This window comes from Pleurodeles waltl, chromosome 8 (genome assembly GCF_031143425.1).
Source record: "Pleurodeles waltl isolate 20211129_DDA chromosome 8, aPleWal1.hap1.20221129, whole genome shotgun sequence".
Lineage (NCBI taxonomy): Eukaryota > Metazoa > Chordata > Amphibia > Caudata > Salamandridae > Pleurodeles > Pleurodeles waltl.
Window position 1 is genome coordinate 1250419558 of NC_090447.1, and position 25796 is coordinate 1250445353.

Consider the following 25796-nt stretch of genomic DNA (forward strand, 5'->3'; position numbering starts at 1 on the left):
TCCTATAATGTGAAAGACTGGAAATTTACTCTCGACAAGGGCAGTAGCAAAACTTCTCCCAATTTTGGGAAAAAAGTGTTTGGAGGGAAAGTGAACTTGTAAAACCTCAACAGAGTTTCGCATGAGCAAATCTACACATGCATATTTGCTTCATTTTAAAATACAGTTCACAAATATTTTTGGAAGTACGATTTACTCATCTGCTTCTTTAAACTTGTGAATTAATGAAATATGTAAATCTGCACTAATTCAAAGACCTATATCCTGGGTCCACTTTTGTGATGTGATATACTGCCCTTTCACAAGGAGTATATTGCACACCAAATAGTTTTGTTCAGTGCAAGGAACTATTGTGGCAATGTGTGCTTTTTGAGACCAAGAAATATTTTTGCTTTTTGTCAATGTTTGTTAAAATGGTGAGGGCCTAGCAGCTCCCACAGCAATAAAGTTTTACAAAAAACATGTCAAAACAAGACACACGCTGACAAAACCGAACAACTGACCACCAATGTTGGATCTGTTGGTTTTACCATTGCTTTTTCATTTCCATGTTTCCATAATCTTGTTGGAAGAAGCTACACTGATATTACATTATGATGAAATACCATCATGCATCAACACAATTTACCAAATGATGCTTTAAAGAAATTATACCTAAAATTTCACGGTAGTTTAGCAAAACATATTTTTCTAGTTGCATTTTTTCGAGAACGTTCTATTCTGAAAGCAAAAAAATCATCAATCTTGCTTCAAAGCGTCTGTACATATTTGCTTCTAATCAGAGAGCATTCTGGGAGCATTATATGTAGTTTCATATGGTTAAACTTTGAAAACATGTGTACACATTTTTTTGACTGTAACTACTCTCAGTGGTGCAGTCCGAGTTTGCAACATTTACTTAGATGAACCATAAATACAAGTTCGAACAGAATTAACATGTGGGCTCAGACTATCTCAACTGCAGACAATTACCTTCCATGCTCCATTATGTGGTACTGGAAGCCAAAGGCTTTACACTGCAGGGGGCTGGGCCTACTTGTCCCAAGGACCAAAAAACATGAAAACGTGTTGTCCTTGACCCAAAACAATATGGGGGTTATTCCAACTTTGGAGGAGGTGGTAATCCGTCCCAAATGTGACGGATTTACCACCAGCTGTATTACGAGTTCCATAGGATATAATGGACTCGTAATACGGCTGGTGGTATATCCGTCACTTTACCGTCACTTTTGGGACGGATTACCACTTCCTCCAAAGTTGGAATAACCCCCTATGTCTGGTAAGGATAAGGTACTTACCTGTAATCCTAGTTCTCTTCCAGGGGAATCCTCATCAAAGTCATAAGCACTGAATATTACTGCCCATGCGTGGGGACTCCCGGAGCACATACCAATATACATTATAATGTACACATATATATACGTATATGTAAAGCGTTCATTTTTATATACATTTATGCTGCCTATAATACAGGCTAAAAATGCCACTTGCATTAGCTTTTCATTTAATAAATCTCTTAAACTCAGAATCTCTGTAAAAAACATGAAGGAGTGTAGTATGCAAAATCACAGCTTTCATTTAAGCAAAAACTGAAAAGAATTCCACAGGCATTATTAGCCAATATGCTGCACTTTAAAGCACAACCAAGAAAAACTGGCACTGCGCCTTTAAGATCACAAGGATCTCCTGTATCCAACCATGCCTCAGAGGCGACAGTTAGGTAAGTACTTTACTACAGTAATATGAAGAACAGAACACAAGTATGTAGGAACTGCTGCATGCAAGACTCGTCCGGGGAGGAGGGCAGGTTGCTTATGACTTTGATGAGGATTCCCCGGAAAAGAACTAGGATTACAGGTAAGTAACTTACCCTTCTGTTCCAGGGGATCATCATCAATAGTCATAAGCACTGAATAAAATAGCAAGCCCATACCATACTCCTGAGGACGAATCAAGGATGAACAGCAAAATGTACCTTTTTTAACTAAACCGATTTCTTAGTGAGATCTTCCCTACGTGGGTGTCTGCTTTGGTGTCAGAATCTAGACAGTAATGTCTTGTGAAAATATGTACCAATGACCATGTTGCAGCTTTGCAAATTTCTGAAATGGGAACATTTAGGAGGGCTGCTGTTGCCGCTTTGCCCTTTGTAGAGTGGGCTTTGGGTTCGGCAGATAATTGTTTGTTGGCCAACTGATAAGTGACAGAATACACTAAACTATCCATCTGGAAATGTTTTTTTGGCGGAGATGATGCCCGTCCTCATAGGGCCATAGTTCACAAATAGGTGGTCTGACTGTCTAATGTATTTGGTCTTGTCCAAATAGAGCTTTAGTACTTTCTTTAGATCTAGAAAGTGCAAAGCTCTTTCCGCTGGTGTAGACAGGTTAGGAAAAAAAGTAGGAAGTGAGATTGTCTGGTTAATATGGAAATCAGATACTACTTTGGGAAGGAAACTGGGGTGAGTTCTCATTACTACCCTGTTGGCATGGAACACTGTGTAAGGCTCTTTGGCACAGAGAGATTAAATCTCACTAACTCTGCGTGCTGAAGTGATAGCAACAAGAAAGGCAGTTTTCCATATAAGGTGCTGTAGGGAAGCTTTATGTATAGGTTCAAAAGGTGGACCCATGAGTTTTAATAGTATCACATTCACTATCCACGGAGGAGAAGGAGAATGAACAGGAGGGAACACCTTCTTTAAACCTTCAAGGAAATCTTTGGCAACAGGCATTTGGAAGAATGATCTTTGAGGATGTGATTTTCTGTAAGCAGTAATTGCTGCAAGATGTACCTTAATGGAGGAGAACTGTAAACCTGATACTGCTAGATATTGAAGGGGTCATTTTGAAGACCACTTGTTCTTTTAGCCACACCTTTGTACATATTATTATATATAAAACTGGTGCAGTGCATCTTTCACTTCACCGTCACTTTCGGAACACCTGAATATAATGAATTTTGATTTAGAACCATTATTGAACTTTATATTGAATAAAAAGGTATGAACTAGACAATCTTATTGAGATGGAAGATTTATTATTATGTATATGCTATTTAAATCACTGCTGTGGAAGTCAAGGGCTACACTTTGCCCTTGGGGCCCAATTTTTTGCTACATAACTTTTGGAGGGACAGCAGGAGGAGACTTGAACCTGAGAGAGTAGCCATTTTGAACAATGTTCAAGACCCATTTGTCGTTTGTTATTTTGTGCCACTTGTCTAGATGTTGCATAATACTTCCCTTCACTGGAGTAGTAGATGGAGCCAGGGGAAGCAAAAGCTCATTGCTTTGTTTGTGGTTTAGCAGAGGCTACTGATGGGCAAGAAGAGGCTTTTGCTCTTGCTTGCTGTTGAGGATGGTAGTGAGACCTGGCTTGGTGTGAGTGTTGGAACCAATGAGGTGTTTTAATCCTCAATTGGTAAAGTCTAATATCATAGGGTTTGAATTTACGTTTAAACTCCTTGCGCTTTTCGAGGCCCACAGCTTTCAGAGGGTCTGATTCACTCTTCATTTTAGCCATGTCATCATCTGCATGTGTTCCAAATAGAGATGTGCCCATAAATAAAAGACTTAAAATTCTCTGTTGGGCCTCAGGCTCAGGCGTCTTGCACAAATGCCATGAGCGTATCCATGAGCTGCAAGACCTGACGCATCAGCAGCGCACTGATGATTTGATCTGCGACCAGACATCCTCCTCAAGAATGTCTTGAAAGTCTTGCCTGTCCTGTTGTGGTAGTTTCTCAGTGAATCTAGAGAGAGTCTCAAAGAGCTCTGTCATACCTCCCTAATAAGGCAGAGGCACCCACAACTTTCATAAATGAAACAGAAGTGTTACATATCTTTTTGCCCACTGAATGGAATGTTTACTGTCCTTGTCTGGAGTCACTGTCAATGAGGATGACGTTGCACAAGTCTTTCTTGCTGCTGAAACAATAACAGAATCTAAAGCAGGATCCGCTCATAAGAAAAGAGGACCCTGGTCAGGGGCCTTGAATTTCTTAAGAATGCATGATGTAACAGGTCGTACCGATGCAGGAGTAAGAAAGATTTGTACAGCTGGCTTCAAAAGACCTAGAGCCAGAGGTAGGAGAGGTCATGAAGCCGCCCTATGGTGGAGGGTTTTGAAGATGGCGAATGAAGACGCCTGTGGAGAAGCAAAATCCAGGTTCAACTTTGTTGCGCCTTTAAAAAGAACATCATTAAATGTGATAAGATTGTCCACCAGGGAGACTCTCGTTGGAGGTGACTCAGATAGTGTTGGCAACTAGTCTCTTATCGATGAAAGAGATGTCGTGGACCAGGAAGTGGTCCTATGTCTTCTGTGAGATGTGGACCGGTGAGAATGTCTTGACCAGGTTGATGCTGTCGTATGTGGAGACCTCATTCTGAGCGTTCAAGGAGATCTGGTCAGTGATCTGCTGGTCTGTGACTTTCTAGGTCATTGTGGTGTTGTCGTTTGCATCAGAGACCTTGATGCAGGCAAATCAGGAGAAAATGTACAAGGAGGAGTACTTTGAGGTGAAGGTCTGTGTACAATGTCTCTGGATGGTGAGTAAGTCTGTGAGTAATCAGACTTCAGACTCTGGCGAGTTTCAGTCTGCTTGTGGAGACTGTCCTGAGCTCTCTGAGCCATTGGTAAGTGAGTACTCACTGTAGGTACAATAGTAGCTTTGGAAACCAGGATCGGCTTCTGGACGTCGAGTGTGAGTGACGTGGTCTCTCTCCTGACAGTGATGATCATCTTGATGTTGGTGGATGTTTTGATGTCGATACAACGGTAACTGGAGGCGGTGTTGATGCGACGGCGAGATACTCACCATTGAGCGTTGGACAACATGTTGCAAAGTCGATCTTCCTTGTGACGTTCTCTGCCTCAACGACGAGTGTCATGACTCTAAGGAGTGATGTCTCAATGTCGACTGTTTCTTCGTCATCGTCTTTGTTGAGTGTCTCGAGGGCTATTGTTGGGTCGTCGGCCCACGGTGGTACCGGGCCCCTTGATGACACTGCTGACACTGAAGGTGAGCATACAGTTATGGTCCTCATTGCTGAACTTCTACTCGTCGACAGCGATGGAAAACAACAATTTTGGTGATATTTCTCTGTTCTCCCTCTGTGCTGATGAGAGGAGGGCTCTTTTAAGGATGTTTTTGAAACACCCCCTCCCCTCCGGGGCACTTGAAGGTCTCACCTTTCCTCTTTTTTGTATAGCATGTAGTCTGCTCTTTTCCCTGTCCTTTAGAGTCCTCTTGCAAAAGTTCTTACAATGGTAAGAAGTGTCAGGACAATAATGCTTTACATATATGTACATTATATCTATATTTGAATTATGCTCTGGGGTCTTCACTCCTGGGAGGAATATTCAGTACTTAGGACTATTGATGAGGATCCCCTGGAAGAGAACTACAGTTATCTGGTTATGGTATCATTCACAAATTAACATGCTTGAATCACCATTCGTCATCAAGCTCGGGTCTCACGGAAACCTTTTAACAGCAGTCCCAAAGACGTGTAGGAAAACAGCATAAGCATCGCCACTTTAGTAGCACAACACTTCACCACAAGACTACAACCAGTAGCTAATCAGGTGAGGTGAGAGCAAACTTAACTCCAGTCTACCTAAAGAATTCTGCACAGCCCTCCACTCTCCCTCGAAAAATATTACCCATTTAATATAGTTCTAGCATGAAAGAACAATTATAAATATAACTTCTGAACGAGAAGGCAGGAAGGTTTGCAATGTGGATCTATTAATAAATTAGAGTAGTTGTTACATGTTAGTATCTTCTCCAGCACTGGATCTTTCAATGATTCACAAGCATAAAATCAGAATAGCGAGCAGCGTCCAATAAGCAACCCAGACATATGAAAAGCAAACCATATCATGCCTTTATGAATAGTTTAGGAATGTGTGAGAGAAGGCACACATTAATGGAAGAGTTAATGTAAAACCATTTTGCAGACAGTTAAGTTTCGCACAGTATCAGTATACAGTAATGTCTTCTGAGCGTATCAAAATTCCTCCATGTTGCTGCTCTGTGCAAGTCCAACAGAGATATAAGCATAAATCACTGCTGTAGCTGTAAAGCCTATTGTTAAATGAGCGGATACTCTGGAGCAAAAGGGAACACTAGCTTCAAGTACCAAACAAAACAAACATTGGCACAGCCAATAGGTCTCGCCTTTGGGATCTTATAAGTATTTAGCCATGCAGCACATTAACCCTTTATCAGAAATAAACTGTGTTTGTGCATTCCTTCATACACTTGGCATTAGACTGTAATGGTCACAACATCCCATAGAGGGCACTGCAATAAAAATAGCTTTTGGGAAGAAACATGGTCATGTAACCATATAGTCAGCCCCTAGAGGGCATAACCACATGAAAAGAGAAGAGCAGAGAGCATTGCAGTGTAACCTTCTTTTCAGCCCCTAGAGGGTACAGTGCATATATGAATAGCTTGCTCTCCAAGTACCTGGAAGAATATAGTATCTTGGATTCGGCTCAGTTTGGACTCAACCATAGTACTGAGTCACCTTCAGTAGTGGCAATTGATGAACTGAGAAATACTCCTGAAAGAGGCAGAAAGGCTACAAGGATTCTTTTAGATTTATTGGCAGACTTCGATAACGTCAACCATGAGATCTTTCTGAACTGTATGAAGGATACTAGTATTGGAGGCGTGGCTGTAAAACTTTTCGTTTTTTTTTCTTTCGGCCAGAAAGCAATCAGTTGCCTTGGATGAATTTACATCCAAGCCATTTTTGCTCAATTGCGGTGTTCCCCAGGGCTCTTCATAGAGCGCTACACCTTTTAACATGTATATGGTGCCTTTGACTGCACTGACTCGCTCATTTGGCTTTATGCCAGTGGCTTATGTTGATGACACAACTTCTTGTGTCAATCAGTGATGACGTTGATGAAGCGGCACATCGTTTCATCAACTGTTTAAGTTCTATAGTACCAATCAAACAAAACAGTACACTGTTCCAAATGAATAGAAGAATATCAGGAGCGACCCAAATTCTTCAGGAGCGAGAACCCTCATGCATCACACTGGATGACTAGCTCAATCATTGGGAAAGCTCCTGGTCAGGCTGGTGCTGCAATGCCTGACAGGCTCCCCAAAGGGGTGCTCTTAACCAAAAATGCTCAGATAGTAGCAGGTAAAAATAATTGATTTTTAAACAGGTACCCAATCCTTAGTACCCGAGCAATAATGGAGAGAATAGAGCGTTAAAATTGGTTCACCATCAACAAGTATAAATCATAATTTTTAATCAGCAATTAGTATGATGGGGACCAAGTTTAAAAGCAAGAAAAGAGGAGTAACGGGTGAAAGATCATGTTCACCTACTCTCACTGAAAAAGGAGGATAAAACCAACTATGGGACCTCACTATGACAGGTCTACATGTTTCGCGTCGGAGTGGTCCAGCCGGATCCAATGACGCTTCATCAGGACAAAAAAACTTCTCCAAAAACTGAACTCAAGTAGTCAATAATGATTGAAAAATAGATCACTTACTTAATTCAACTCGTTAAATAAGGTCGCCCTAAATAAATACAAGTAAAGAACCATAATCAATAAACATGAGTGAAATTACAGTCACAAAAGTTGGAACACGTGTAAAATTAAGGTGATCAAAGTGAAACACTCATGTGGTAAATTTGAAAAAAATTAAGCTTACCATCCCCAATATCAGAATAGGGCTCAAATAGGATCGCTTGTCAGAACAAGGAACTATAATTCTGTGAATTAATAATCATGTAAAGAAATCATGACATTGTGAGTTCTACAAATGCTCAACTCACAGTTCTTGTGTCTAATAATTTCAGACATGAGAACAATTAGTTGATAAAGACTAGATACAGCCACAGAAACAGGAGAACCAGCAAATTCCAAATCGTTATATGGAACTTCTAAACATCATCTTCACCATTCACACCCAAATATCAGTCTTATCGAACTATAGTGTCAATGGTAGAATGCTAAATAACGACCATTAGACGGAAAATTCAAAAAATTGATGTGTCTATGAATTAGGAAAGTATAAATTATTGAACCTTTAAGTGAACGTATAACCCGACATCACAACCCGTCTATTTTATACATAGCAATTATCCGAGTCGGTGAAGCGTAACTCGACTCGTAATGGAGAGTATGGGGAGACTTACTTTAGATTCCTTCCTGTAGGCGGTTTAACCTACCCGTCCGACCCGCGTCCTCAAGGAACACGGGCGCGGAGAGAGGCCTGGTCTTTATGACCCCGATCAGCGAGACCCGGAAGACAATGCCGGCTCGCATGATCATAGACAGTAAAGAAGGACCAAAGAGTAGTCCAAAGGAGTTCTATTTAACATACAATGTGTAGTCCTTCTCGTAGAAAAAAGAACGAGGAAATTTACAGAGGCTGTCTATGGATTCGTGGATGAGTTTAGATATCTAGTGACATAGAGTTTGTAAAAGGAGAGGGACAATACTGAACAATGATTGAAAATGACCCAGATCGTATAAAGGGTAGAAAGACAATTATAAATAAATATTGCCTCCACAACAATATTATCGTTGATAGATGAAGGATCGAACATAAAGGGAAGTATGGTAGAAGTCTCACTTTTAAGGGCTATTATGTCGGAGTCACTTCAAAAATTCATATCATTAGCCCAGATCAATTCAAAGATATATCAGGGCGGAGAACTCAATTAAAAAAGGTAAAGAATCGGTCAGCAACAACTCTAGGGTGAAAGAGTAGTCCCCTTGATGCTGTCCCCAATCTAAAAATCCATCTTTGTTCAATTCTAAAAAGTGAATTAGAACCATTAGGGAGGGCTCTCGGGACTTCTAGGACAACCCATTTGAGGTCATCTGGTGTATGTGCAGACTCCAAAAAATGGGCACAAAGTTTTGTTGTTACTCTCTGACATCTAATATTACTTCTGAGCTCATTTATACGTATCTTAACTGGTCGCGTTGTCATCCCCACATAGCGTAGTCCACAAGGACAGGTGATCATATAAATACAGTTTTTAGAATTACAATTCGTGTGTTTTTTTTAAAAACCACCTTCCAATCGGGTCTAGATCTAATGACGTGATCCTGCTAGTCAAGGGACACACATTACAATTGCTGCAGGGAAAATGACCTTTCACAGGTGGGAGGTCCCACAATGTCTTTTGTGTCAGGGTCTCACGACTTCGTGGACGTGTATGGACCACTATAACTTTTATATTGGAAGTACGCTTAAAGGCAAATATAGGTTTTGGCATTTCGTTACCCCCACTCTCTAAAATCGGCCAGCGTTTATTGATCACCTGTTTGATGGTATTAGATAATGGGGTAAATGTAGTAACGCAGGTTATACGTGTCTGGGGAGTCTTTTCATTTTTAGCCAATAGACATTCCCTATGATTATTTTTTGCTCTCTTAAGGGCAGTGTTTATAGTCTTAGTTGGGTAGTGTCGGTCCTGAAGTTTTGTTTGCAGGATGTCAGCTTGTCTATCAAATTCTCGTATGGAACTACAGTTGCGTCTCAGTCGTAGGAATTGGCCTACTGGTAGATTGTCTCTCAGAGCTTTCGGATGATGACTTTCATATAGGAGAAGACTATTCCGATCAGTTGGTTTTTGGTAGGTAGTGGTACTCAGTGAACCATTGTCAATAGTGATCATTCGATCCATAAAAGGCAGCTCAGTAGAAGAAACTGAAGCTGTAAATTTTAGGTATGGGTCAAGAGAGTTAATCCAGGTGATAAATTCATTAGTTAATGATAGTGGTCCTTGCCAAATGATCAGAATATCATCTATATAACGCTTCCATAGATTAATATCTTTTTCAAAAGGATTAGTTGATGTTAAGATATATTTTTTCTCATAGTCATACATATATAAGCAGGCTAGGCTGGGAGCAAAAGTACTACCCATAGATGTACCTCTAGTCTGGTGGAAGAATTGTTCTTCAAACTGAAAATAGTTTTCTGTCAAGGCCAAAGTGGCACATTGCATGATGAAAGTTATAGGTGTAGATGTAATGGAAGAGTCATTCCGTAGTGCCGATTCTACTACCCGTAAAGTAGCTGCCTGAGGGATATTGGTGTAGAGTGCTTCCACGTCAAGGGTAATGATCCCCTGTACTTTGGTGGTCAAGTTGACAGATTCAATTAGATTGAGGACATCCTTGGTGTCCTGTAGATAAGTAGAAGAATGTCTTACAAGGGGCTGAAAAAAATGATCACAAAAAATTGACAATGGTTCTAGGATAGAACCAATCCCTGATACAATTGGTCGTCCAGGCGGAGGTTGGATACCCTTGTGAATTTTGGGTAAACAATAGAAATACGGTATTCTGGGATGTGCTGTATCAAGGAATTCAGCTTCCTTGGGGGAGATCCATAAATTGCTTTTCGCTTCTTCCAACAGACTTCTAATTTGGATTTGGAGTCTCTCAGTTGGATCTCTAGTAATCCTCGTGTAATATGTAGTGTCACTTAAAAGACGTAGACATTCACGTCTGTACTCCACTGTGTCCATAATCACGATGGCTCCACCTTTATCGGCTTGTTTGATCACAATATTGGGATCGATTGCTAGCTGATGTAATGCCTGATTCTCTCGTTTGGGAATGTTAATGTAAGAGTGTTTTGGACATAAATGAGAGACATCGGATAATACTGCTTTTTCAAATGTCAAAACTTCACTTAGCATTAACATTGTTGATGGTAGAAAAGTGGAGGTTTTTTTTAGGCCGGTGTCACCTGCTGGTTCAACTGGTTTGTCTTTGAAGAACACTTGGAGGCGAATCTTACGAAAGAGCTGGGCTAGTTCAATGTGGAGGCGGAAGAAATCTTCATTAGGAGTAGGGACAAAGCCTAGACCCCTATTAAGGACGCTAGTCTCATCAGCTGAGAGATTTCTCTGGGACAGGTTAACCACTAGGTTCTTGGTGTGGAATTCTTTGTGTGGTTCCTGGTCACCATTTGTGGTTCTTCCTTGGACCACTGGACATTTCTGCCTCTTCCTCTTCTTCTGCCTCTGCCCCGGACTAAAAAAGGCGTAAATGGCATAAAGGGGCGGGGTTGGAAGAATGGATAGGGTGGTTGCCAAGGCATTGACTGGTTTGTGGGGTACGGAGGGTAATTATAGAAAGGTTGTGAGTTCTCATCAGAACTCCATCCATCAGATGATGATCCCCTGTTGTATTGGCGTGTTTTTTTATAAGAACCAGTAGATTCATCAGAAGAACGTGATTGAGTGTCAACGTCATAGTCTTCTTTAATATAAGGGTAAACCTTCTCCCTGCTAAACTTGACAATGTCTTTTTGCAGTTTAGTGATCTTCTGCTGAGTTAAAAACTCTTTTGTCTCATTTAATTCTGCATTAATTTCTGTAAGGCGGCTTTTGAAGGCTGTCAATGTGACTCTAGTTTTTAAGGTGTTTTCAATTGCACTGATTTGTATGGTGATGGAATCTGCAATACGCTTGGAAGTGTTGATAATCAGTACCAACCAGTCTCTGGTACACTTCCTAACAATTTGTGCCCAGTCCTTCCTAAAAGCTCAATCTTGTAGAAAAATCCTTAGATTTTTAGATTATTAGACACTAACAGGCCATTAGGTGCTATATTTGCACATAAATATTCAGTCATGATGGTCCCATGCATGACTGTCTTAATCAGTTCACGTTTTAAGCTGGAAAGTTTGTTCCAATCTTCCTTGAGACTACCAGATGGAGTGGAATCATCGTTACCAAGGATGGAGGGTGTCTGTAATATGGCTGATACCATGTCATCATCAAAACTTAGACCCTGAAAGTCTTCCATAATAGGGAGTATTCCTGGATCCAATTTAAGTTCAAAAAAGGAAAAAGTCAAAAAATCTATTGAAATCTGACATTGAAGGTCCCACAGTAAAGCTACTGTACATGGAACAGAAAAATATATGAAGGAGGGACCGGGAGATTAGTGGTCCAGTGTACAACCTCCCATTAGAACCAATCAAACAAAACAGTACACTGTTCCAAATAAATAGAAGAATATCAGGAGCGACCCAAATTCTTCAGGAGCGAGAACCCTCATGCATCACACTGGATGACTAGCTTCATCATTGGGAAAGCTCCTCGTCAGGCTGGTGCTGCAATGCCTGACGGGCTCCCCAAAGGGGTGCGCTTAACCAAAAATGCTCAGATAGTAGCAGGTAAAAATAAATGATTTTTAAACAGGTACCCAATCCTTAGTACCCGAGCAATAATGGAGAGAATAGAGCGTTAAAATTGGTTCACCATCAACAAGTATAAATCAAAATTTTTAATCAGCTATTAGTATGATGGGGACCAAGATTAAAAGCAAGAAAAGAGGAGTAACGGGTGAAAGATAATGTTCACCTACTCTCACTGAAAAAGGAGGATAAAACCAACTATGGGACCTCACTATGACAGGTCTACATGTTTCGCGTCGGAGTGGTCCAGCCGGATCCAATGACGCTTCATCAGGACAAAAAAACTTCTCCAAAAACTGAACTCAAGTAGTCAATAATGATTGAAAAATAGATCACTTACTTAGTTCAACTCGTTAAATAAGGTCGCCCTAAATAAATACAAGTAAAGAACCATAATCAATAAACATGAGTGAAATTACAGTCACAAAAGTTGGTGCACGTGTAAAACTAAAGAGATCAAAGTGAAACACTCATGTGGTAAATTTGAAAAAAATTAAGCTTACCATCCCCAATATCAGGATAGGGCTCAAATAGGATCGCTTGTCAGAACAAGGAACTAAAATTCTGTGAATTAATAATCATGTAAAGAAATCATGACATTGTGAGTTCTACAAATGCTCAACTCACAGTTCTTGTGTCTAATAATTTCAGACAGGAGAACAATTAGTTGATAAAGACTAGATACAGCCACAGAAACAGGAGAACCAGCAAATTCCAAAACGTTATATGGAACTTCTAAACATCATCTTCACCATTCACACCCAAATATCAGTCTTATCGAACTATAGTGTCAATGGTAGAATGCTAAATAACGACCGTTAGACGGAAAATTAAAAAAATTGATGTGTCTATGAATTAGGAAAGTATAAATTATTGCACCTTTAAGTGAACGTATAACCCGACATCACAACCCGTCTATTTTATACATAGCAATTATCCGAGTCGGTGAAGCGTAACTCGACTCGTAATGGAGAGTATGGGGAGACTTACTTTAGATTCCTTCCTGTAGGCAGTTTAACCTACCCGTCCGACCCGCGTCCTCAAGGAACACGGGCGCGGAGAGCGGCCGGGTCTTTATGACCCCGATCAGCGAGACCCGGAAGACAATGCCGGCTCGCATGATCATAGACAGTGAAGAAGGACCAAAGAGTAGTCCAAAGGAGTTCTATTTAACATACAATGTGTAGTCCTTCTCGTAGAAAAAAGAACAAGGAAATTTACAGAGGCTGTCTATGGATTCGTGGATGAGTTTAGATATCTAGTGACATAGAGTTTGTAAAAGGAGAGGGACAATACTGAACAATGATTGAACATGACCCAGATCGTATAAAGGGTAGAAAGACAATTATAAATAAATATTGCCTCCACAACAATATTATTGTTGATAGATGAAGGATCGAACATAAAGGGAAGTATGGTAGAAGTCTCACTTTTAAGGGCTATTATGTCGGAGTCACTTCAAAAATTCATATCATTAGCCCAGATCAATTCAAAGATATATCAGGGCGGAGAACTCAATTCAAAAAAGGTAAAGAATCGGTCAGCAACAACTCTAGGGTGAAAGAGTAGTCCACGGGATGTCATCGTTCAGTCCCCTTGATGCTGTCCCCAATCTAAAAATCCATCTTTGTTCAATTCTAAAAAGTGAATTAGAACCATTAGGGAGGGCTCTCGGGACTTCTAGGACAACCCATTTGAGGTCATCTGGTGTATGTGCAGACTCCAAAAAATGGGCACAAAGTTTCGTTGTTACTCTCTGACATCTAATATTACTTCTGTGCTCATTTATACGTATCTTAACTGGTCGCGTTGTCATCCCCACATAGCGTAGTCCACAAGGACAGGTGATCATATAAATACAGTTTTTAGAATTACAATTCGTGTGTTTTTTTAAAAACCACCTTCCAATCGGGTCTAGATCTAATGACGTGATCCTGCTAGTCAAGGGACACACATTACAATTGCCGCAGGGAAAATGACCTTTCACAGGTGGGAGGTCCCACAATGTCTTTTGTGTCAGGGTCTCACGACTTCGTGGACGTGTATGGACCACACTCTGGTGTGCATAGATTAGATGTGCGACTGGATGTGATGTTTTGTTACGCAGCACTAGCAGACCGAGTGCTAAATGCGGAGTACTTGTCAAGGACGTACTCAGATCATAACCCACTGCTTTGCACTTACCAGTGGTTACCCTGCAGGAATAGTGTTCCAACAAGGCACCTGTATACCACCATCTTGGAGGATCCGACTTTGAGCATCATTGGGGAAGGTGATACATAACTACTAGTCAGAAAAGACAGGCACGGCATTCTTGCAAGGGGTGGAGTGGGAGGCGCTCAAAATAGAGATACTGCATTTCCAATAAATTAGGGGTATGCACCCAACTTCACGCTGATATCCAACGACAGGAGAGGGTAGTTGATGGTCTGCCATGGGATCTATAAATGACAACTGAGGGTAAGGCCCAGCTCCTGGAGGAAAGACAGAAGTTATTTGCACTGGTGGAATGCTTGAAGCAGTACGATTACAGGGCATATATCATGTGTGCCCATATGGAAAGGGATAGGGCAGAGAGTTTGCTAGCATGGATCCTTTGGGAAGAGGACAGGGGCACACTATACTACAGATTCAAGACCCTTTCGACACAGACTTGTTTTCACAGGTAGAGATGAGTAAGGCATATGCTCAGAATTATTGTGAACTGTCTTCAGGGGGGTGGGGCAAGGGGTAGTTGCAGAGGCAGATATATTGCAGTAAATAGTGGATGCATCACCCACAGTTCTGAAACCCACTGTTGAGGAGCAAATAGGAGCAGCTATTACTACCCAGCAGGTTAGAGGGTAGATTAATGAGCTGGCCTGGGGTAAGGTTTCCTGGTCAGTTTGACTCCCCATTGAGTTTTATGCCATCTATTTGGCAGCTCTGTCTCCCAGATTAACAGACACACGTAAGAGGTATGCTTGCACCTTCCTTGTGGGATGCAGTGATAGTTTCCCTGCCCAAGAAGGACAAAGACTCAAGACTGGTTGATTCCTACCACCCCCTTTCTATGCTCAATGCAGATGACAAAATCCAGAGTAAGATCTTGGCGAACCAGGTATTACCCCGTGTACATGCACTGATACATCCAGACCAAAGTGGGTTTGTACCCACTCACAGTACTATCCCAAATATATGCCTTACTGATCCGATCTTAAGACAGGCATAACCACTTTCCACTGGACTCCATGGTGTTATCAGCGGACCTTCAATAGGTGTTTGACTCCATCTGTTGGGACTTCCTTTAGACCAATATGATTGGGATGAGATTAGGGCTCCAATTATCAGATGGACACAGCATTTTACACAAAGCCAGAGGTGAGGGTTTGGACGTGGTTGATGATATCAGAATCCTGTGGCACCGGATGCCCGCTCTCTCTGCTATTGGTTGCTCTGGCCATGGAGCTTTTTGCACAGATGGTACGGCATGGGAGCCTTTATAGAGAACTACAGGTCACAGCAGATATGCTGTATATCTCACTTAAAGCGGACAATATGTTGCTTTACATGCATAGGAAGGGACCCGACATGGAGGGAACTCTAGCAGCTCTATCCACGTTTGGCGAGCTGACAGGCCATTCAGTCAGTAGAAATAAATCTAGTGCTTAATCGCTGCACCCGGACAGTTGGGGAACCTCTGGTGGCTCGGATCGCACTGGCACTACCCTGAGAGCAGACCACTATCAAATATCAATTGACAGAACAGCAGAAATGCGCGTTGAGGGTGAAATATGGCAAGGCACTGGCCGTGCTGCGAATTTTGTTTGCCTTTTGGACTACGCTCCCCCTTTTGGTGCACAGGCAGATAGCGATCTCTAAAGATGGTTGTATTGCTGCACTTTCTTTACTTGTTTGCGGCTCTGCCAGCGTGGCTTTTGAGACCTCAATGACGTGTTATTGACTTGGGCTCAGCTAAATGGCGTGTGGCTCTGCGGACGCTTTGACTTCCAGCAGATGAAGGAGGACTGGCAGCCCTGGACCTTGCACTATACTACTTGGCTGCACAACTGCAGTGGGTGGCCAAGTGGCTCTCACATCTATGGAATGCCAGACATCACAGGGAGCATGGCATGCCATCCTGAGATCTGTTGACCTGAATCTGACTGAAACCGCATCCCGCATAAATGCGTTGTGAAAATATACTGATCAGAACAGTGAAACAAGTCTAGGCTAGGGAACAACAAAGGACACGCATGCAAACCCTTCATACTTCCAAACTCCCGCTACCAATCGAGGGGTAATGGCCGTCACTTGGGACATGGGCAGGCCTACATATATGACCTAGTTGGGGCTAGCCATACTGGGTGATCTCTAAATGGGAGGAGAACTTAACCGATTTTTGGAACTACAAGACTCTTATGACCTCCCAGCTGGGCACTGGCTGGTAGAATGCGGCTTGCTTGGGCCTGGGATATGCAGAACCTCCAGTAGATGAATGCCTTGGTTATGTATTTCTCATCACGGGGAAGAGAAGAGCAGTCATCATCCTTTATGAGGCTCTTTTACAGGGAGCTTGGATAGATTTGATTCTGCTGCATCAGCGATGGGTAACGGACCTCGAACCCACTTTCGATGAGGTGGCTTTGTGAAAGGTAGGTATTAACATCCACCCCTAAGTATCATGCAATCTTCGGTTTAAACAGATTCAGTTTTATTTCCTCCACAGAGCATAACTCACCCTGCGGCCCATACACGTTACCTTTCACCGGGACATCGTCAGCATGGCCCAAATGTGCAATAGGGATGTCGACTTTTACCACATGGTATGGGACTGCTCAGGTCTTACTCACTATAGGAAAATTGGTTCTGCAGGTCATCCCAGGAGCCACACATAGGCATTTTGAATGGACGCTGCAGCTATGTCTCCTAGGTCTTCACAAGCACAGCGCTAGTCACAAGGTCACTGATAGATTCATTGATTTGGTGCTAATCTTCGGTCCTAGGCAAATAACTGTGTTGGAAATCGGCTGGGGGGTGGGAGGAGACATGTACAGATGGTGGGAGGAGATGACTAGGTGGGCAGACTGCGAGAGGAAGTGATATGGAAGGAAGAGAATGGGGGGGGAGGTACGCAGAATGCCAATTCTACCAGATTGGGGTGCACTATTGTTATACTGCCCTAAACTAGATCTGCAGGGGAGGAGTATGATAATGAGTCAAACACTTGGGGATCCCTCTGTGGCCAGCGCACCACCCCTGGGAGGAGGGGGGGGGGGGGCACAGTGATGTAGGAACTCCGTGAACGGGGGACCTGTCTGTCCATTGAATGCGGAGTTGCTTGCTATGGCAGTGAATGCTGGTATGAAAGCAGGAGTATGTGTTGAGTCATCCAGGTGTGAATTTAACCAAGTGACCATACTCTGTAAACGAGGTGGGTGGCACAATGCACACCTCATGACTGGATTTTATTATATGTAGTGTTTCAAATGTGACTCTGATTGGCATCCACACCATGTCCTTACACCATGGTCCACCACGTTTTATATTTATTGTTGAAAGAAAAAAAAAAACAACACTACTAAGGTTACATGCCGGTTCTTAACGCTGAGCCCAGGACATCACATGATTCTGAAGAAGGGAGCAAGAGTGTACCATTGCACGACAATAAAACGCTAACCAAAGTGTCTTTTCCATAGTATATTTTTTTATTTTGCTGAAAATAACAGCCATGTTCACGATTTTAAAATGTGCTGTTCTGAATGGAGATGCTGCCCTAACCCGTGAGTGGAAGGTATGCCGATGCTATAGTATTTATGTGCTTTCAAGCCCACTATCGTAGCTAGGAAACAGTGTGTTGTCTAGACTAAAATACGTATACTCCTACATCATTTATCTAATACAAGGTGTCACGGTCATGTTTCAATTCGCTACTGGGAAAACAGATTCTCCAACTGCTAATCGGCAAGAGAATTCAATTCTACCAGGAAAACTAGCATGTTTACAGGTGAAAATTGCGTCTTCACAATTGTACAATTTGCTCATTGGTACAGACAATGGTAGTTTATGTTACATGCCAAACAAATGTCTACATTTCTTGGCATTTTATTCAGGGTATAGCTTTAGACCGAGTTCCCTCAATCGACTCCACTCTAAATAAACCTCTCATGGGTCTCTCAGTCATATGCATCGTACTCGTCAGCATTAATTCATGAGATGTTGCTTAATTAGGCATGCATCAGTCACTTAAACTTTGTGGCAGTCCTTCAGAATTACGCAAAATACATTGATCTTGGAGTGTCAATTATGTACCATTAATAAAATGCTGCATTATAACAGGATCAGCATTTTTTTAAATGCGGAGTGGACTTTTTTTTTTTTAAAGTGCCTACAATATTAACAAACCTTTCATGCAGAGCAGTGCTTCGAGGAGAGGTCGGCACTTCTTTTGACAAATCCGGTTTCATCTGATTAGAATGTGGACTTTTTGACCATTCATGAGCAACCACACCAGGCTTCTCTACAACATCAAAAAATATCAACTGTTATAGAATACTGCATTCACCACTTCACAATGCACATCAGTGAAAACAAAGTTGGTTGCTATATATAAACTGTCTGCCTGTGACCAACTGAACAATTCTGCCCAAATTCTGGCTATTTTCAGCTCATCTCACCACTGCAATATTGTTAAATGTAATGGATTATTACTTTTCGTGGCAAAGACATCATGTATCAATTCAGCTTTTTTTGTATTATTAATACCAACATTTAATCACAAGTGACAGCACAATTTTCGCTTATTTAACAAAAGATGTAAATTACATAAAATGTAACACAGGGCCATAAAGTGCAAAAATGTATCGCTCCCATAACATAAATATAACGGGAAAGAGTTTGCAGTCCGAAGGAGGACCTGGCCTGGCAGTTCGGGGTGGACTGTTCCCATGGGGAGCAGGGTCAAGGCTGATTTGCATATGGCTGGGTCCAAACTGGGGTGGCATGATGGGTAAAGAAAACAATGGACTGGGATGCAGCCCTAAGCAGTTGCCAGCGGCTGAGATTAATTCAAGCGTTCCATCCATCACCTTGTTGTTTTTGCATCATTCCTAAAACAGGCATAGTTGCCCTTCTGGTTAACAACTACAACAGCCAGTAAGTGGTAATACTGTTCAGAAATAACACCAGTTTCTGGTCGGTTGGAGTTTAACTTTCGTTTGTGGGAAAAGACTGTGGCACCCAGAGATTTCTACTCTTAATTAGGAATCAGATGGGATGTTTTCCTAGGACATACCAAAACCAACGTAATGTAACAACTATAGTATTGTATGGTCTTTTGCTGCCATCTGTGAAATTAATTCTTCTTTGTCAGCCAATCATTTATTTAGATAATGATATATATGAACCGACTGCCAGGTTAAATGTATACCAACTATTGACGGTGTTTTGTGAACATGCAAGATGCACATTTGAACATCAATTGGCGAACAGCGAACTAAAAATGCTGGCTGCTTACAGATACGGCTTGACTCTTGCATGTCTTATGATATGGAAATATAAGCCATAGAGTTGATCACCTGCCTTCTTAGCAAAGGAATTACATATTGTTGGGATGTTATTTTGAAATGCAAAGTTTGAGGTAGTGGTCGAGTGTGTGTAAGTGCAGAATTCATCTTTTTTTGGAATCAGGAAGTATATAAAATAAAACTCATGAACAAACTTTCTTTTTCTCTCAACACCTTCTATGGTTTCGGGTTCTCGCAAGCGTTTGACATCTTATCCTAAGAATGGGATGTTTAGTACTCTATCTTTAATGGATGAAACCCAGTAATGGGAAATCTTAGCAAAATCTGTGAGTGATGTGTAAAACCAATTAGTCCGAAGTTATTTTCAATCAGCTGTTTGGAATTAAGCTAAACCTTTCAACGACCAGAACACTTTAATTAAAGAGACCACAGACCCAGTCACTGTTTGTTTGTCATCCCAAACTCTTCTTTTGGCACTTCTATTACAGACGCAGGTGCGTCCTTAAGACAAACTTCTTAGGTAGCTGGGGCTCTAGTACCATGCTGCTGCAGTGTTCAGATATTTTATGTACAAGGACCTTCTCCTGGGATGCCTCAAAACAAAAACAATTTTGCTTACTTTTCACAAATAGCGTTTAATGCAACCAGGTACACTTGTCACAAGAGGAACAACCATTGCTGACCACCAAATACCAGAAGTAGAAAGAAAGCGGGTTGATTAGCGACACCTGTCTGTTCTTGCAATTGGACATTTTGTGAAAAAAGAACATTTGTAGGAAAAAAAAAAAAAAAAAATCAGGTGAAAATCTTAAAATAATACTTAGAGCTGCACACACCTGTGTCAATGTCACAGAAAAAAGGACAGGGTACCCGGTGTGTAAGTGGGGCCTTTATAAACCTGCTACATCACTTCCAGAATTAATCTGTAGCAGCAAGAGTGCCACGATTTACCTAAAAAAAAGCCATTTTTCCAGATCTACTCCAACACCTGAGGAGGCTTCAGTAATGAGTAACCTGCAGTTAAACGAAGCAACATCTGCCACTAACTAAACGTTCCAGACCTTTATACCTACCATGACAAACACCTAATGATCAAAACTGTCATTTGATATCAACAATATCAAACAATACGTTTTTGTAAGACAACAATATTAACAGATTACAACATATTCTACTCAGTCATAGCTCTACTCATTAAATATTTCAAGGCAGTGCTCAATGTTTCCAGATCAACTAGTCATTAATCTATACCGATTTCATATGTACTTACGCACTAATGAGGTGCACTGAACTTGCTCTTTCACTGGAGAAGAAAAAGTTGGTGATCGTAGTGCCTGCTCTTTAAAAATGTTTGGTGTTGAAGCCAGTTGGCTGTATGCAGCCACTCTATGCCTGGGCGTTTTAAATGTATTTTTATCAAACCAGTCATTTTTGAAATCCAACTCTTCTGAGTTTTTGAGTTCACATGGAGGAGCTTCAAATGTAAGTTCTTCAAACCAGTTGAGACTTGTTGGTCCCACTTCTAAAATAATGAACAGATAATGCAAGAATTAGATTTAAAATGCCTTATGCAAAGGCATGACATGTTAAAATACAATTTAAAGACAAAACAAACAAATTGTCACCAAGTAAATTTGCTCACAAATTAAGGCAAGGTTAGAGATAAAAAATATTTTAAAAAAGGGCTGACCGGCTGCACTAATGTGACCTCTCTATTGTCAAAATTCATAAATGTCTAGTGGTGGTATTAGTGCCGGACACGGAGTTCACAGCATAACCTCTGGTATAATACCACATAAGGCATGCACACTTTTCTTACTATCCCATCATTGCAGATTACATAAAGTCACAGGATGTGAGAAGACACTTTCCATTACCACTTCAAAATAATCCCCCTCTGCATGTCTATAAAACATGCAGACATGTTAAAAACAAATATCAACCTCTGGCCGAACCGTACATCAGGAATACACTTTTTGCAATCATAGCATGCACCACTTTCCCAGATTAAATAACTTCACAGTATACGAGTAGAAAATGTTCATTTGCTGCACACTGAAAACCCATACAAATACAAAGGGGTTTAAAAGAAGTATACAAAGAAATGCAGTACGATACATGAAAATATCATATTTTTGCATCTTAAAACAGTAACTCACCCCGAGTAATTCAGCAGGGAATTAGCCCACTTGCAAAATGCCTACGGGATACTTGGGGAGAATTTCAGGCCTACATTTAAGGTGATGTATCCCTGGAGTGCAGGAGGAGGAGGAGGAGTATGGAAAGGGAGGTCAGGAACAATGTTACAGGGATAAAAGATGTGAGGTGCACGCTACTGATTTGCTTTATATTTGGTGCTAGGAGGCGATATCACACTCCCAACTTTCAATAAGGATGTATCATTTGAAAGTTGCCTGTTGTTCACTCCTCCCATATCCTGGAATGGGGTGATAGATGTTCATTCTTGATCCGACCCTTTTGCAGGAAGAGCACCGTACTTCCTAGTTTTCCATTGACAAATGACAGAGTGGGCCAGCAGATCTGCACCCACAATCAGCCTGGTGCATAAGCTGTAGCACTCAGCTTAGCTAGGTCTGTTGTGTGTTCGATGAAGAAGAGCTTCCATCAAACACATCATGCACCGTCCTGTGTCAGAGAGCACTCCCCTCCAAGAGAATGTGCATGGGATGGTAGCAGATGAGTAAGGAAACCCCAGGCAAAAACAGAAAACGAATGAATGAAAACCTCGGGACAAGAGAGGAGGGAAATCGAGACGGAATGAACATTGCTGAAAGGCCTGAGAGGACAACCCCTGGAGGCAAGACCAGCATGAGTATTGTTACTGGGGTAGCTGTGAGCAAGAGCGTGACATTAGTGAGCAGGTGACAATGAAATAACTAATACTTCCTTTCGCATGAGTCACTGAGGTTGCCTTTCTAGGGGGGTTTCTGTTTTTTTCCCGTTTTAATTGCTATCATTTGGAAAGCAGGCTTTCCAACGCTGCCTGCAGTGTCCTATACAGTGCTGACAGCAAGGCCTTGTTGAATGTAAGACTACCTCGGCAGGACCGCAGTTATCTCATTCCCGTACAGACAAGTTTTGCCACCACATCAATTCAGCACACATTCCTTACATAGGAAACAGATGGGAGCACCCTGCTGTAGTGGGGCCTAACTACAGCTAGGAGTAAAAAATAAAACACACACACAACTGCGTCAGCGCAGCCCCTTCTTTATTTATAGCCTCTGTTCCATGCTCCGCGCGGAACAGGATACAAATTATGGGAGAGTCCGGATGGCTTTCTACATCCCTCCTATGTTTTACTTCACACAGACAAACAAATGAATGCATACAATAGAATATAACCAACCAAGGGGATCCAATAACGGATTGCTTGAGACCTAAACGAAAACCAAAACAAAAAAAAGGAGCAGCACAGGAAGAAGAAGAAGAATAAACAGAGAACAGAACAGAACATTGTCAAATGTTCACAGGAGCACCCAAGCGTCGCACCTCCAGCCCACTCAGGGTGGCCAACTGGTCACTCCAGCCCCTAGAGCAATTCTTCAGACTCTGACTGGCGACGCCACAGGGGTCCAGCAGACAGATGTTGACACCGAGACATCGCCCATGACTGACCTAGATTACAAACAAAGTCTTTGAGCTGACTGTTTGGCGCGGGGTTGGGACGCAGATGATATTTTCCACCTCTGTTGAGCGACCCTTCATGGTCGGTGTCTCCAGGCGGCGGGCACAGCTACCGGAGCAATCTCTGTCCCTCCATCACCACTCTGGGATACACCCGGCACTTCATCCATCTCTCCGTCCTCTCCATACGGGGTCGAGACCCCTGCTCTCCTGAAGTGTGACGCGTTCCTGGTGACCCTCTGCCTTCCTCGGGCTGCTGTTATCATGGTGCCTCGAAAGCCGATGATCTGCCATGGTTCAGGCTCAAATAGTGTTTGGAATTTTCCTCCTGGCTCACGACTCTTCACTACCACCATATCACCTTCCTGAAAGTCTGAGTCTACTTTGCCGTTTTTCAGTAGCTTTCTGATTAGTGAGTTTTTCGGCGACGCTGGGTGGCTCCTACATCTAGTTCTGGTGCCACCCAGTGAGGACCAGACTGGATGCAATGCCGCAGTGGGACTTTGAACATCAACGCAGCAGGTGCACACCCAGGAGTGCTAGGTGGTGTCTGGCGATAAGCACCCAGGAACTGCTGCAGACATTGTTTGCTATCCTCTCTTTGTTCAAAACCTACTCTGAGGGCTCGGTTCAGAGTTCGCATAAATCTTTCAATGTCCCCATTAGCCTGAGGCCATTATGGCATGACCTTGCGATGACGTATGGCCAGCCCATCCAGGTAGGACCGAAACTCTTGTCCATGAAATGGGGGCCCATTGTCTGTCCTGATCTCGTCAGGTAGCCTGAGCATGGCAAACGTCTTTTGAAGTATGGGCCGTACATTCTCGAACGAAGTAGATGATACAACGTCAACAACGGGAAACTTAGTACATGAGTCCATAAGGACGACTTTCAGCTGCCCATCCGGGAAGCTTCTGAAATCCATGCTCACTTTTGCCCATGGCTTCCGACTAGCCAGCTCGGTGATGACTGGGCAGCTGGGTGGTTCTCCGGATGTGATGACGCATGAGTGACACTTCCCCCACCAGTTCGTCAACCTGACTGTCCATGCCAGGGAACCACACCTTTGCTCGCAACCTCGCCTTGGTTTTTGCAGCACCGTGATGATCCTGATGTGCTAGCTCCACCACTCGAGCCCACAGACTCCAAGGCAGTACAATTCTCCTTCCCCGAAGAATCAGTCCTTGACTATCCGTGGTCAGCTCATCTCGCACCCTCTACATTCCCTGCATAGCCACCTTGTTTTCATGGTTGGACACTTTCGTCTTCTCTAGGAAGTGCTTCCACGTTCTGTGATCTAATGCTTCCCTGACCTGATTCAGTACCACATCTGCTTTGGTAGCATCCACAATGTCGGCTAGACGAAGGGCATTAGGACATGCCGATTGTACAACCATGTTAATGAACACTTCGGTGCTCTCCTCATCTTGTTCCTGTTATTCATCGGTCATTATTGGGGACGGGTGACAAGTAGTCAGCTGGGTTGTTCACCCCGGGTCGATAGACAATGGTGAACTGGTAGGGTTGAAGCAAGACGGCCAAACGCTCTATTCGTGGAGGCGCCAGACACGGGTTTCCAGCAAATTATGACACCAAAGGCTTATGATCAGTCACCACTTGAAATTCTTGCCCATAGAGAAACAAGTGAAAGTGTTTGCATGCCCATCGAATCGCTAAGGCTTCCTGCTCAATCTGGGCGTATCTTGTCTCAACTGAAGACAACGCCCTGCTGGCGTATGCAACCGGAACTCACTCCTGATGATTTTGTTCCTGGAGAGAACGGCACCAAGGCCCACTGGGCTGGCATCGACCACCACCTCTGTTCGTCAGTGAGGGTTAAAGTAAGCCAGTGTTGACTTATCCAATAGCGCTGCTTTGATGTCTGTAAACGCTTTGTCTGCGGCCGGGCTCCACTCCCACCTGTGTACTCCTTTGGTGAGCTGTCGGAGAGGTTCCGCCATGGTAGCAAGCTGTGGAATGAACCTTCCGCAATATGTTGCCATGCCTAAGAAACTTCTCACTTCCGTGGGATTTTTGGGAATCTGGGCTTGACGAATGGCATTAGCTTTACGCGGGTCTACCTGTAAACCCTCTTTAGAGGGAACATAGCCAAAGAACTCCACCAATGTTTGATAAAACGCACATTTTTTCTTGTGAGGTGTCAGCCCCGCATCCGTTAGCCTCTGCAGCGTGGCACTAAGATGGCGATGATGTTCATCTCTCGTCCTTGAGTGTATGAGGTTGTCATCACTCAAACTGATCAACCCCCAGCAACCCTGACAAAGTCTCTCTGATGGCATTCTGGAAGAGCTCAGCGGCAGAGGACACACCAAACCTCAGTCTCTTATACCGCCGGAGTCCCACGTGCGTTGAGAACGTGGTGATGTTTCTACTCTCTGGATCCAGTTCTAGCTGATGATAACCAGC

The 25796-nt window shown here is 42.6% G+C and overlaps 1 protein-coding gene across 3 annotated transcripts in view; it reads right to left on the reverse strand.

Annotated features, from left to right (window-relative positions):
• Window positions 1-25796, reverse strand: part of BRCA2 (BRCA2 DNA repair associated) — a 584634-nt gene that overhangs the window by 523484 nt on the left and 35354 nt on the right. For all 3 annotated transcript variants that reach the window (XM_069205562.1, XM_069205563.1, XM_069205564.1), the window contains 2 exons: window positions 20992-21243; window positions 18601-18715 (listed from right to left, as the gene is read on the reverse strand). In XM_069205562.1, coding sequence (XP_069061663.1) covers window positions 18601-18715; window positions 20992-21243 — 367 coding nt within the window. The remainder of the gene's footprint in view (window positions 1-18600; window positions 18716-20991; window positions 21244-25796) is intronic.